Raw genomic sequence first — 14,530 nt, 5'->3', positions numbered from 1 at the left:
AGGGAAAGAAACAGGGAATGTACAGCTTTTTTAGGGTAAAAGGGGCAAATGTCAGGCCTTTCGAGAAGAGGAGGCCAGGAATCTCCAAGCTCTTGGCCACAAAGGTCCATCATGACCCTGTCCCCTGTCTCATCTAGTGTCCCCTCAGGTGTGAGACCCTCCCATGCAGGGAATGAGTACCCCTGGCACAAAGCCAGCTCCCACCTCCCTTGTCGGGGGCATCAGGAGCTCCAAATCCTACCTGTCAAGCATGTCAAGCAGGTACTGCCCAGAGCCTTTGGACAAGAGTTCTCAGATTCCTTTGAGTGCTGCCCATTCCTAGGGATTCCTGGGCCCTGTCTAAGGTTGGCGGGGGGGGGGGGGGGGGGGGGGGGGGGGGGAGCTGGAAATACTCTCCCCAGATTTCACTGATCTTTCTTGGGTGTGGAACATCCCCCACTGTACCCCAAGTGCCAAGGGTCAGTTCCCCTAAGGAGAATTCATTCTGGAAATAAATACGACCTAAGCCTTTAAAATCCTCAAAGGGCCGGCCACCTGATGTCTGCACTGTCACTACCAGACATGTGGCAAGGTAGGGACCCTGGTTTTGGCCCAAAGCCCAGCACAGCCCTTGGGTAAAGCCAGGGCCTGGGCTCCAGGAAGGTGCCATCCAGGGTCCCGCGTGTGTCTAGAAGATGCAGAAGTTAGAGCCACTGAGGCCAGAACACGAGGGAAAAATCATTTTTCAAATAGGTAACAGCAGGGTGTGGCAGGAACTGCAAGCCACTTCTCCAGTCTTCCTGCTGTAGCTTCCGGAATTGTTAAGAGAGCCTCCCTGCCTGTCCTGCTCAGTGCAGCGCCCTTGATGCCCTGTGGGGGGCGCGTGGCTCCGTGACTCCAGCACAGGCATGAGAGGCAGCCCTGGTCTCCAGCTTCTGGAATAGCCACCCTCTGGCCTCCAGCTCACCCTCTGCCTCCAGGCGAGGTTGGGGAAATGTTGGACCCAGAGCACCCAAACCTTGCCTAGAACCCCCCCACCATTGTAACCCCCCCAGACCGGTCCCCCCTCGTCCTGCAAATATCTCTCATCTCAGCCAGGAGAGTTGCTTCACCTCATTACCAAAACTTAATATATTAACTTTTAAATGCTCATCTGATGGTAGTGATTGTCATTTTAATTTTATGTCTCTAACTATGAATGAGGTTGAGAAGATCTTCACGTTTATTGCTTCTCCTCCTGTGAAGTAACAGTTTCAGATGTTTTTCCTAGGGGGAAGGCGCTGTCTCATTTTTCTTCCAGATTGGAAGGAATCTTTACATATTTTGGATATTCATCCTTAACTAGTTTTATGTCTTACAGTATTTTTTTCTCATTTTTTTTCACTTCCATTAGGGTGTCTTTTGAGAACAGATGTCCTTAAAAGTTTTGTAGTTAAATTGATCAGTAGTTACCTTGTTTAAATTGTGTTTTTTGTTTCTTCACTGGGAAATCCCTTTCTAACATAGAACCAAAAAGATATTTTCCTGTATTCACATCTTTTAAAATGATGAATTTGCTTTTTCATATTGAACGTACCTGGAATTAATTTTTGTGAAGTGTCACAGAATACTCACTGGGAAGTTTCTCTTTTTTAATCCATTGGCAATGCCTACCTATTCAGTCAAAAATCACATTTCCATATAACAAGTGAGTCTTAGGCTTCCTCTTTGGTTTCTGTGGGTTTCTTGTCCATCTCTGTACCAGTGTCTCACCTCTTAATTGTGTGTCAAGACCATAACATTTGTCACTGATATCTCAGAATGCCTAATGATGTTTTGACCCATAGAAGAATGCTGCTCTATTGTTGCCAACATCCATATTTAGTATAAAGTGTATATGCATAAGTATCTAGTATGTATTTGCATGTAATACATTGCGATCTTCTCATCACGTATTTCCAGAATTTGAAATACACCCAAAAAACAACATACCTAAAAATCTGATTGCAGTGTCTTTTTTGAGTAATCTTCAGGAAAATAAATTAAACTCACTACTTTTTCAACTACATACATACAGTATTTTTTCAATGCTATGTGGTATCTGAATTTTCCAAGATACAGAAAAAATTTTTTTCCTCTATTTAAGTAGTCAAGAATCCAGAAATATGACTATCCAACTTTGTTTTTGAAGTCCTCAACATTCTCTTCAGGATATTAATCTCCACTATTATACTTTTTTCATTAAAGAATATTTAATCAATATTACTGAATCAAAGTGTGTCTAGTGATACTCTAGCTCTCAGGTGTAAGAAATTTACTCGGCCTTCATATCTGTAAACCAGCCTCATTCAGTGTTTCCCAAAGTTTGGCATTCATCTGAATTACCTGGAATGACTGATAAACCACGGATTTCATCCCCCGTCATGTAACATTTTTGATTCTGTAGGTCTTGGGTTTGAGCCCACAACTGGTATTTGAAACAAGGCTCGGGTGATTATGATGCTGAGGGAGCCAAATGAAATTTTGAGAACCGTGGACAGTCTTTTCTTCATTCCCTATTATCCTCAACATTTCATATCCTCTACTGATCTATGTCATTTTCAATGGTTGACAGAATTCCTTCTAATGGCTATTCTCAATTATTAGTCAGAAATGTGTGGAATCATATGTATTTCAGAACTACCTTTCAGATATGGACTATGGCAAACAGAGTATATAGTATGTAAACTGTAGCAATTATTGGGTAGTGTAGTGTAGTCAAACCCTGCTGCCAATAAGGCAATCATGTCACTCATTTATGAATTGGCTCACTCATCAAATATCTGTTAAATGCATGTTATCTCCTAGACACGAGGTTACCTGCTGGGGTAATGAACACTTTCTATATTTCTTGCAGTTTCCACTACTGGAAAAGATACAGTCAAATATATTTGGAGTTCATATAAAGAAAGACCTATCTTGGTCCTGAGGGTCAGGGGAGATTTCCCCCTAAAACAGATTTATTTTTCTTCTGAGGGTGAACTGAAGTGTAGGACATACTAGATTAAGAGATGGGAGAAGTTTCAGAATGACATGGGCATTGTAGATAACCAAGTCTGTCTATGATGGGCAAACTCTGTGTTCCTACTTTACATGATTGAGCTGGAATCACACACTCGTGTATTTTTGTAACTCCAGCAAACTCCCAAACCAGGTGTGCAACCACAGCATGTATACTAGATAAGTGGGCCACAGAGATGATTTTAATTTAAAGAAGATGGAATAAAAAAAAAAAAAAAAGATGGAATCAAAAGTCAAGGAACATATACCAACTGGCCCAGAGATTTCTTTACTGACAAACACTGGGAAACTGGACAGGAGACTGTAACAATTATCCTTTCACACATAAAAGAAGAAATGTATCCTCAGATTCCATCAGTGGGCCATTCTTCCTTATCCAAGAATCCTTATAGACTCCTAGATCTTACTCCCAACAGTGGCCCACATCCAGCTCTCAATACTGTTTTCCAGAGGTGAAGTCATCATCCATAATATGTCTTGATGTTCTCCACACAGGACAATAGTTAGATCTTTCAGAACTTAAAGATGCATCTTGACAGTCATGCCTACACCTCAAACTTCTCACACAATCAGTTTGATATCATGATCAGTTATTTCTTTATTGAAGGAAATCTCCACTATGGAAAGAAAAGAATATTCTAGTCAAAACCAGTTTAAAAATTCCCAGCCCATTTCTGAGTTGACTTAATATCTGAATTCATATAAACTATCTGTGATTTCAAAATTTAAAAGACAAGGGCGCCTGGGTGGCGCAGTCGGTTGGGCGTCCCACTTCAGCCAGGTCACGATCTCGCGGTCCGTGAGTTCGAGCCCAGCGTCAGGCTCTGGGCTGATGGCTCAGAGCCTGGAGCCTGTTTCTGATTCTGTGTCTCCCTCTCTCTCTGCCCCTCCCCCGTTCATGCTCTGTCTCTCTCTGTCCCAAAAATAAATAAACGTTGAAAAAAAAAAATTTAAAAGACAAAACATTCAAGCTTTTTGTTCTTGTGAAATATTTCTTCTCTTAGCACAAAATATTAATTTCTAAGTCATTTTGCTTCCAAGAATGCCCAGATCCAAGTGACTCCACTTTAAAACCTAAAAAGGGGCACCTGGGTAGCTCAGTCAGATACACATCTGACCCTTGGTTTTGGCTCAGGTCATGATCTCATGGTTCATGAAATCAAGACCTCCGTTAGTCTCTTTTGTGCTCACAGTGTGGAGCCTACCTGGGATTTCTTTCTCCCTCTCTCTCTCTGCCCCTTCCCTGTTCTCTCTCTCTCTCTCTGAAAATAAATAAACTTTTTTAAAAACCACCAAAAAAAAAAAACCCAATAGATTTTTAAAAATTAAAAAAAAATAATAAAACCAAAAGAAAAAAACCAAAGAACAGTTCTTAAAGGAATCCGGAAAAATACTAAGCAATTCTTCTACATATCAACAGTATTAATATGAGTCTATTACTAAAATGCCCCCCTCAAATTTAAACAAAGATATTTTTCCCCTTGCAATTTCTCTTACAAATAAATCTAAATGATTGAGAACAGAAAGTTGTTAGTCTTACTTGATGGTGAAGTCATAGGTTATTCTGATAGAAAAATGTACATCATGTTTTAGTAAACTGTGTTTGTTACTGTTGAGATAAGTGTCAATTTTTGGTCACCTGTAACCCTAACTTTAACACTCCCAAATTTTACTTACTATTTTAATTTTTAAATTGTGAAGGTGCTAATAAGTGCATCCACTCTAATGAAGTATCAGTTTTGTTTAAAATCAGTTGATAGTAGGGACACCTGGGTGGCTCAGTCGGCTCAGCGTCCGACTCTTGATTTCTGCTCAGGTCATGGTCTCATGGTTCATTTTCTGGGATCAAGCCCTGTGTGCTGACAGTGCAGAGCATGCTTAGGATTCCCGCTCTGTCTCTCTCTCTCTCTGCCCCTTCCCCACTTGCACGTGTGTGCACACATTCTCTCTCCCTGTCTCTCAAAACAAATAAATAAATATTTTTTAAAATAAAAAATAAAATCAGTTGATAGTAAAAACAATAAAATGGATAAAGAAGACTAAGATATAGGACAAAAAAATAAGCTATAGTAGATGACAGGCATGAACATATATTTATATACACATATAAGATTTCTGTGCATGTTTTGGTCTTAATATTTGTGAACTATTTATGTCACTTCATAAAGAGGGGCTCTTTGCAATAAGGCAAGAGGAACATATTCATTTCCCAAAAAAGGGGAGTGAGGGTTTGCCATTCAGTTCAGTAATTCGTTCCAAAATCCTGTTCAAGAAAGCACTCCTGCTATGTGCAAACTAGCCTTATATTGATAAAAAGAGAATATCTCCTCTACTTTGATACTCTTGGGGCACCTACGTGGCTCAGTTGGTTAAGCATCTGACCTCAACTTAGGTCATGATCTCATAGTTAATGAGTTTGAGCCCCGAGTGGGGCTCTCAGCTGTCAGCACAGAGCCCACTTCAGATCCTCTATACTCTCTCCTCTCTGCCCCTCCCCCGCTCTCTGTCTCAAAAATAAACATTAAAAAAGAAAAGAAAAAGAAAGTTGTTTTAGTAACAAGATACTTTAGTCAGAAAGGCACAGATTACAAGAATTCCATGGTTTTAAGCATGTTGATAAAATTATTCGTTTTAATATTATTAAAGTTTTTGTAGATAAACAATTGAAAGCAATTACCGTAACTAAATATATACTAGGCAACTAAAACCTAACTTCTATTGCAGCTGCTTAAACATTGACCCAATGGTGACCTAATTACCACATTAATTACCTTACTAGTTAAATCCATGCTTGCTAGTCATATGGGTTCCAGTTGCCAAATATATTTGTATACTTGCAATAAATAAATAAAATTCCTGTAAGAAAGCTTTGTTGCGTAACCAACAGACATAGGCCTTTCCAACCCTCTTCCTCCCGTATGAAAGAGTTTTGGTGAGTATTGTTTTGTTGATTTCCTCCAAAAAGCATGCACTTCAGGACTTTGATCCAATCTATAGCTGCAGGGGTGAGTCCTGATTGGTCTGAAATATCAATCAATAATGTGACTAGCCAGTGATTGGTTTAACAAAGGGCAGTTCACTAAGCTCATCTACTTTCATTTAATTGTCAAAACCATCCAATCATGATTTCTTGTCTAAAATTACACTGCTACTAAATGTTGGAGCCAGAAATCCCATCTTTGACCCAATAAAATCAGTAAGCCATTACTCTCCAAGACACTACAATAGGCAGAAGCAAGCAATCTGGGCTTTCTAAGCAACTGAATTAATTAAATCAACAAAAATTTTCTGATAAGTTTACAGTTCCAAGAACAGTCTGTCAGGTTGGGGATATAATGGTTAGTAAAATAACATCATTATAAGAGATAATATTTTTTTTAAATTGATGAAGAAATCTATACAATGCCACTCATCTGTATGTCTTCTGTCCCTCATCCATGATCCAGAAAAATGCCTTTATTGCAACCCATTGATTAAAATGCACAAAAATGTGCATACATAAGACAGTCATAAAACTAAATTTTCTCCTTGATGTTTTTTATTTCAAACAGAATCTGTCACCGAAATCAATTTCTGAATATGAGTGTTAACAGTATTAATCTTTGTAAAATTGGACCAGATTTCAACTTGAATCTTCTTACATGAATATACTAAGTTTTTTAGTTTGCCTTCCTATCTTTATTACAAACACACTTGCATTGAAAACCAATTGTGAAGGAGGAGAGAATGGCAGCGTATTCTAAGTCCTTAGGAATTATTACCAAGCATTCCTTGTCATGGTGAAAAGATTTAACAATCATGTAATTATAATCAGCACCAGAAAACATATCATAATTTAAAAATTTTGTTTTGCAAAAACATTCATTCATTTCTGTTCCAAGTGAACACACTATCCCTCTAATTTCTGACATTTCTGCACAGTTACCAGTGTCACTTTAAGGCAAGCCCATTCGTTCTTGCCATCTCTAACTTTATGTCAGAAAACTGAGGTTTCTGAAATCATTTGCCAACAGTCAAATACAAGTTATTTTCCAAATTATCCAATGTGTTATCTACTTGTAAATTACCAAGTATTTCCTCTAACATACTTGCATATTGCCATTTGTAGAACAGAACGTAATATATTTATACAAAGAAAATAAGATTGTCCTAACTCATTTTTATGATCTACACAGAATAAAAAATTACAAGACTGGAAACTAATTTGTGAGTCTTTATAATCTATATAAACAGCCAAGGAATGAGTAAAACAACAGACCAAAACTTAAGCACCAAATTATTCCAAAAATATATAGCAAAATCAGATGACAAAGTAGCTTAAGTTATGAAAAAGATGAAGGAATGGAGTCATTTTTTAAATTTGAAAATGAAATGATTTCATAGAAACAAATGCAGTTTGCTGGTACATTAAACTTATGATACTGTATTTGCTTTATTTTGAGAAGAGGCAGGAACTCCTCTCATGTAAACTGTGTTCACCAAGGGAATAGAGCTATCGTCTCACCAATGTTTGCTGTAGAAGTAAAACTAAGTCATTCTTGCAATCATGATCTCCTGGTAGCCAATTTAACTTTGATCAGATTGCTTTCACAAATTCTCTGTAGTTTTTGTTTAGAGATTACATCTCCCTAAACCCAGAATTCAGTATAATGATTCACATTTTGATATCGAAGGTCACCTTAGCCTCGGTAGACTAAGAAGAACTTGAGCAGCACTGAAAGGATTTAGATGGCCTCCTGAAGATGAGAAACTATCAGATCCTAGACCACAAGAAAACACTGAAATTAACACTGAAGAGAAGGACCTACATTCAAATTCTATACTGAAAGATAGTCAGATGTGTAAGCAGGAATGGGAGAAGAATGTGGGGACCCAGAAACCCAGACAAAAATTTGCCATGTGCACATTGTTTAAAATTAATGGCAAGGATAAACCAACAACAGGAGGGTAATTTCAGTATATGGTTTCTGGAGACTGAGAATGGAATTATTCTAATCAAGGACAGAAAGGTACATCTTCCATTGGTCCTGCCTACTGCAGAAACCTAATCAGGGAAGAGCTTCAGGGATCTCAAACTAAAGGCTTTGCAAGGGCAAGTAAGTTTGTTTTGTTTGTAAGTCTGTGAAGTTGGCTGGACTGTGGGAACTCAGAAAGTTACCCGTTTTCTAGTAGAGAGCCCAGAGAACACAGAACTCCTGACCCAATTGGGTGGATCTTCCTATAAGTATTGATGAGACCATCAATTTATATTTGGCTTGGCCCTAAAACTTAATTGGAAAATCTTGTTGCAGTATGGTAAAAGGGACTGAGGCTTAAAGATGAGAAACAGTGGGGTGCCTGGGTGGCTCAGTAGGTCAAGTGTCCAACTCCTGATTTCTGCCCAGGTCACAATCCCAGGTTTATGGTATCTTGCCCAATGTAGGGTTCCTTGATTAGCATAGAGCCTGCTTGAGTTTCTCTCTCTCTCTCTCTCTCTCTCTCTCTCTCTCTCTCTGTGCCCCTCTTTCAAGTTTCTGAGCTCTCTCTCTCAGAAACAAAGCAAAACAAAAGAAAAAATGTGAACATAAATTTCAACACAGAAGTGGGCAATTTTCCATTTCTGTTTCCATTTACATTGTTACATTGTTTACATCGTTAAGGATGATTAAATTATGAGGGGGAGGGGGCATATCCCAAGTGGGTTGTAATTATTCATTGCTTCTCTCTCTCCTCAGAAACATGGACCTCCCCACACTTTAGGACTTCCAGAAATAACTCATGTGCTAAGCCTTGAAAGTGAGAAAGTTTGAGCTCCTGCTGAAGTTTCTGAACTGCTAGGACCAGATAAGTGCCCCCAAGAACTAGAAATGGCGTTGTCTAGAGGCCGAGGTCACTGGTCCAAAGAAGACATTGTGAAGTTACTGGACCGCATGGAGACTAACCTTCCATCCAATGACAGCCACACATTCAAAACAACCCAGTCACAGATGGACTGGGAAAAAGTAGCTTTTAAGGATTATTCTGGAGAAATGTGCAAACTCAAATGGTTGGAGGTTTCTTATCACCTGAGAAAATTTCGCACTTTGACAGAATTAGTCCTGGAAGCCAAGGAACATGTTGAAAAGCCTGACAGAAGCAAAAAACGTAAGAAACATCCGGACTTGCCCAAGAAGCCCCTGACTGCTTACCTTCGCTTCTTCATGGAGAAGCGGCCTCAGTGCTCCCAAAAATATCCCAACCTGAGCAACCAGGAGCTGACCAAGGTCCTGTCTAAGAAATACAAGGAGCTCCCAGAGAAGATAAAGCTCAAATATATTCAAGATTTTCAGAAGGAGAAACAGGAGTTTGAGGAGAAACTGGCTCAATTCAAGGATGACCACCCTGATCTATTCCAGAACCCCAACAAATTGGATGTAACCAAGAGGAGCCCAAACGGGGCCCAAAAGAAGTTTCCAAGTCACGTGCCAGAAGTGAAGTCTCCCCTAGGAAGCTGTTTTTCCAAGAGGATCATATTCCATGGAGAGCCCCGGAAGCCCCCCATGAACGGATATGAGAAGTTCCACCGGGATTTGTGGTCAAGTAGGGAGCTGCGAGATGTGCCCCCAAGGGAGCGCAGGGTGGAGATTGGCAGGCGCTGGCAGCGAGTCCCGCAGAGCCAGAAGGACCATTATAAGCAGCTGGCTGAGGAGCTGCAGAAACGGTACAAGGTGGATCTGGATGACTGGCTCAAGACCCTGTCTCCTGAACAGTATGCTGCCTACAGAGAGGCGACCTATAGTAAGCGTAAAAACATGAGCATGAGGGGAGGCCCAGATCCCAAGGTCAGACGGACAGATCTGCAGTCGCCATCAGCAAGGAGTCTGCAAGAAGGGCTTGGACAGGAGTCAGGGCTGCAGGCTCCAGAGACAGAATCACCAGAGACCACTGGGGGCAATGCTCATGCCTCTGGGGGATCAGGAGAAGATGAGGAAGGGGAGGAAGGGGAGGAAGGCAGCAGCTCCTCAGACTCCAGCAGCGGGAGTGAATGCGAAGATTGTGAGTTTGAGGACAGTGGCTCCAGCACATCTTCCTTAGGTGACTCCTCTGATGCAGACCCCAACTGAGTTTTGTTCAGCCACTAAAGGGCGGGAAAAAGAACTTCCCAGCAAAAGTCCAAGGTATCTGTGTCAATTGGAAGGGCTCTCCTCTCTGTCCCTTTTCATTTCCTTCCTTTTTGCCTTTCCTCCTCAATTCAGAGGAGGACTGGTTGGAAAGAGGGGATCTGGTGCAGTATTTTCTGGCTCCCCTCTGTACCCCAGATCCACCCCCTAGAAACTCCATGCACTGAGTGCTCTTGGAATAAACAGTGAGATGACAGAGCTGTGAGTAGAACACTGGATTAGACTGCTTCCTGAAGTGAGACGTTTTCCTCTCATCTGCATGCCACAGCTGGCAGAGGACGCCTAGGAGCCTGGGTGACCCTGACATTTCCTGTGGAATCATGCCTCAGGACTCCTGCACCTCATCTGTGATGAGGAAGGAGTAGGAGGCACATATGTGTATGTATATCGAACTCCTATATCTCCGTGAGACTTACTAATATCAAAAAATAGGGGCGCCTGGGTGGCGCAGTCGGTTAAGCGTCCGACTTCAGCCAGGTCACGATCTCGTGGTCCGTGAGTTCGAGCCCCGCGTCAGGCTCTGGGCTGACGGCTCAGAGCCTGGAGCCTGTTTCCGATTCTGTGTCTCCCTCTCTCTCTGCCCCTCCCCCGTTCATGCTCTGTCTCTCTCTGTCCCAAAAATAAATAAACGTTGAAAAAAAAATTTAAAAAAAAATAAAATAAAAATTAAAAAAAGTAAAAATAGGGAACTCAAGACAGAAACAGTCCTTAAGATAACTGTCCTTATTAAAGGGAGCATGTCACTGGCTGTGATGGATATGGACACTGTATTTCCAGAGAATACCAAAATTCTAAAACACTTAAAATTGCCAATGCTTGCAAAATATATATTGTTTTATTTTAGCCTCAAATATAACTTCATGATTTTGCTGCCATAATGTTGCTTTCAAAACTTAGTTGACTAAAGTTTTAAAATGTATTTTCTAAAAGTAGCCATGAGTTGATCATTGTAATGGTTTCATGATCAGTTAGTTCAGTTTTCTCTTCTTTCTACTTTTGTGAATAGTTTTTTTCTATGAATAAAATATTGAAAGCAGAGAAGAACAAATCTATATTTTTTTAATCTTTGAAAAACTTCATGATTTCATTTGAATGAGCGCCTCTATGGACTCAAGGAATTATGATTTGGATCACCAATCCTCTAGGTGGTTTCTGCATTCGTTCCTGGCAGAAGCCTAAACTCCTTCCTCCTGCTCCAGGCACAGGTGAGTCTCAGCTTTAACATCCAGGATAGATGGATGGATGATGGATGGATAGATAGATGAATTAGATAAATAGATAGGTAGATACATACATACATACATACATACATGGATAGATATATGGAGACACAGACATAGATGTATATACTCTTCTACTGGCCTTTCTGTGAATTCTTGTCTCAGTATTATACTGTTGTCATTATTTATCTTATGGTTATGTTTGGAAATGTATTTAAGGCTAGTGTCCTCTAATTATACTCTTTTCTCCCTGTATATTCCTGGATGTTTCCATATTGTGTTCTCATGAATATTAGTATCATAGAATTAGTCATATTGTTTTATATGAAAACCATTAAGGCTTGAGGGTTTAGGTAACCAGGTGCCTTAGTGAATTTTTGTGAAGGGATTTTCTAAGTAAATCATATTTAGAAAATAAAGGCAATAATTACAATTTTATACCTCTAATTCCTCTTTCTGAATGTGTTGGTTGGAATATCCAGAACAATGTTAAGTCAGAGAAATGTATGCCTGTCTTACTTCTGAATTTCAAGTTGATAGAACTTGCAATGACAATTATGCTGACTAATATTTATTTGAAATAACTATAATGTATTCAGAAAATGCATGTTTACTTACGTTATTGTTCTTCTTAATCCATAATGTTAATCATTGTTTAAAAAATCACTTATCTCATGTATCAGTGTAATTTTTCCATGGCTATATTCATACCGGGAATTGGGTTATTGAATTAACTAATTTTTTTAAGCTTTAATTCTATTTTTGAGAGAGATGGAGAGAGAGAGAGAGTGGGGGAGGGGCAGAGAGACAGGGAGACTGAGGATCTGAAGCAAGCTCTGTGCTGGCAGCAGAGAGCCCGATGCCAGGCTAGACTCACCAACAGCGAGATCATGAATTGAGCTGGTCAAACACTAACCGAACGAGCCACCCAGGTGCCCCAAGTTAACTGATTTTAAGCCCACATCATATTGCAGACACCCACATTTGAATACTGTGTTAAAGATGACTACAGTTTAGGCACACTTCCTTTCTTATGGATATTTACACAAGCTTCTGGGTATTTATTCACTTCACCAACGCTTTTTCATGATCTAGATTTGGATTCATTGCTTTTCCAGTTTAGTAAGATCCAAGTGGGTGTGGGAACAGGATTCATTAATTATTACATCGAAGCTGAAGGAATTCCCTAGGCTCCTCCCTAGAAAACTGAAACAAAATGTAGTTAGGGAGAAGTACCAGGGAGGAAAATCTCCTCAGAACTGTTGCAGACACATAGACTGGGCTGGATTAGCACCTAGGCTCTTTCATTTTGCATGAATTGGACAAAAATTGAATGGGAAATATCAAGGAGTCACCTGTGTGCTGTCATGTGCCTGGAATCTGAAACACCAGAGGAAGGGCGCATATTTCCTCATATCAGTGACGCTTGGCCTGAGTCTCAAGGGAGCAAGTCAAAGCAAATCAAAGGGAGGCCAGGAGATTGTAGAATTAGTTGCTTCCTACATTTACCACCCTTATCATTGGGCATTCCTTTCCTTCAAGTACCATAAACTCCTGGTTTCCTTTCACTGCTGTCTCTGTCTTGGAAATCTGCATATTCTCATGTAGCCTATATGCCTTTCCAGCATGAACCCATCATGTCCCACGTGTCTATCTGTTATTCCCACATTAATTAAGTCCATATATTTCTGCAAAAGTCATATCACAAAGTAATGATCTCACTGACATCTCCATTACAGTTTTCCTCTGGCACACCATTCTTCAAGTGTCAAAGGCAGAATTCATCCCAAACCCAAAACCTACTCCTCTCTTGGGATGATCCCACCCATCATCCAATTGTCCAAATCCTTCCGTTCCATATTCACCGATGATCTTCTGCCTCATCTTCACCAGCACAGAGCAGGTGATCCATCTTCTCAGCACACAATTGTAAACGGGAGCTCCAGGAGGCCTGCCGAGCTCTAATGGAATTTTCCTAAATTCTCTTGGCTGGTTCAAACTTCTTCAGGCTCTACCAGTTGTCACACAGAATGAGATATGAAAGACTCAGATATGGCGCTGAGAACCACAGGGCAGCTCCAACACCTCGTCAGTGATTTAAAGTGCAAGCTTTTGGGGAAAGGGGCTGGGTGGCTCAGCTGGTTGAGCATCTGACTCTTGATCTTGGCAGAAGTCATGGTCCCAGGGTCATGGGATCCAGTCCCTGAGTGGGGCTCCATGATGAGCATGGAGCCTGCTTACGATCCTCTCTTTCTCCCTCTAGTCTTCTCCCTGCTTGTACAAGCGCTCTCGCTCTCTCTCTCTCTCTGTCAAACAAACTAATTAATTAACTGAAGAGAAAGGTTTTGGACTTGGGCGGTGACTCAAGTAAGGCAGCCACTGGGAAGTGGGGAGGGAGGGAACAAAGGTCCAAATGATTTGATCTTTACTCATTACTGGTGGGAAAAACCAAACAAAAACAAAAACAAAAACAAAAACAAAAAACATGGAGGCACGAGGATGTCTGGGGTCATCTTACCCTGGGGGAGGAGACAGGATGCTGTACAGAAGGTGGACCCTCCCCTATTCCTCTAGGGCTAAATGGTAGGGAACTCTGGTCATTGGGACAGCCCCAGTGTCAGCGGAGAAATCCTGACATCAGAAGGTCCTCAGGGACAGGGTGGGGCTCAAACTTCTTCAGAGCAGAGACTTGTTTCCCTTGTTAATCCAGAGCCCCAGGATTAAAGGGGATTCTACATCCTCTCTGCGCACTCCCCTTTGTGTCTATGAAAAAGGCAGTGCGTGGGTGAAAATGTGTGATCTGAAACGGACTGCACAGTTTTCGAGAAAATCATCTGAACCACCTACAGAGGAAGCTGGGGTTCCGCGGGGCCCACCTGTCGCCTACCCTGGAGGGAACGGGACCCACTGTCCCCAAGGCTAAGGCTTCCCAGTTCATACTCTAGGCGCCTCGAGAGCAGTGGAGGGCACTGCAGTGGAGGGCACCCTGTCGCCAGGGTGAAAGAAAAGCCTAGAAGGCCAGGGTCCCTAAACCAACACTGCAATTCCTGGAGATTCAAACTGGATCTGAAACCCCCCAGGCAAAGGCTGAGCATCTCTACCCTTTCCCGCCAGGGTTGCAGGGCGGCGGCGACCACACCTACCACCGCGCAG

General features: G+C 41.2%; 1 protein-coding gene and 1 long non-coding RNA gene across 2 annotated transcripts in view; one reads left to right on the top strand and one right to left on the bottom strand.

Moving 5' to 3' along the window:
- Positions 1-3,251: 3,251 nt before the first annotated feature.
- LOC123601037 overlaps positions 3,252-14,530 on the bottom strand; it is a 41,066-nt gene continuing 29,787 nt past the window's right edge. Inside the window, exon 5 of the long non-coding RNA XR_006713946.1 lies at positions 3,252-3,635. This is a non-coding gene — a long non-coding RNA (uncharacterized LOC123601037). The remainder of the gene's footprint in view (positions 3,636-14,530) is intronic.
- On the top strand, positions 8,689-10,156 carry UBTFL1 (upstream binding transcription factor like 1). The gene has a single exon (XM_045483664.1). The coding sequence runs from the start codon at positions 8,865-8,867 to the stop codon at positions 10,098-10,100; it is 1,236 nt and encodes a 411-aa protein (XP_045339620.1). The 5' UTR covers positions 8,689-8,864; the 3' UTR covers positions 10,101-10,156.

The sequence above is a fragment of the Leopardus geoffroyi genome, chromosome D1 (assembly GCF_018350155.1).
Source record: "Leopardus geoffroyi isolate Oge1 chromosome D1, O.geoffroyi_Oge1_pat1.0, whole genome shotgun sequence".
In the NCBI taxonomy this organism is placed as follows: domain Eukaryota; kingdom Metazoa; phylum Chordata; class Mammalia; order Carnivora; family Felidae; genus Leopardus; species Leopardus geoffroyi.
This window is presented reverse-complemented; position numbering and strand designations above follow the sequence as displayed.

Coding starts and splice junctions, on each gene's coding strand:
- UBTFL1 (XM_045483664.1), top strand. CDS start 8,865: ATGGCGTTGTCTAGAGGCCGAGGTCACTGGTCCAAAGAAGACATTGTG.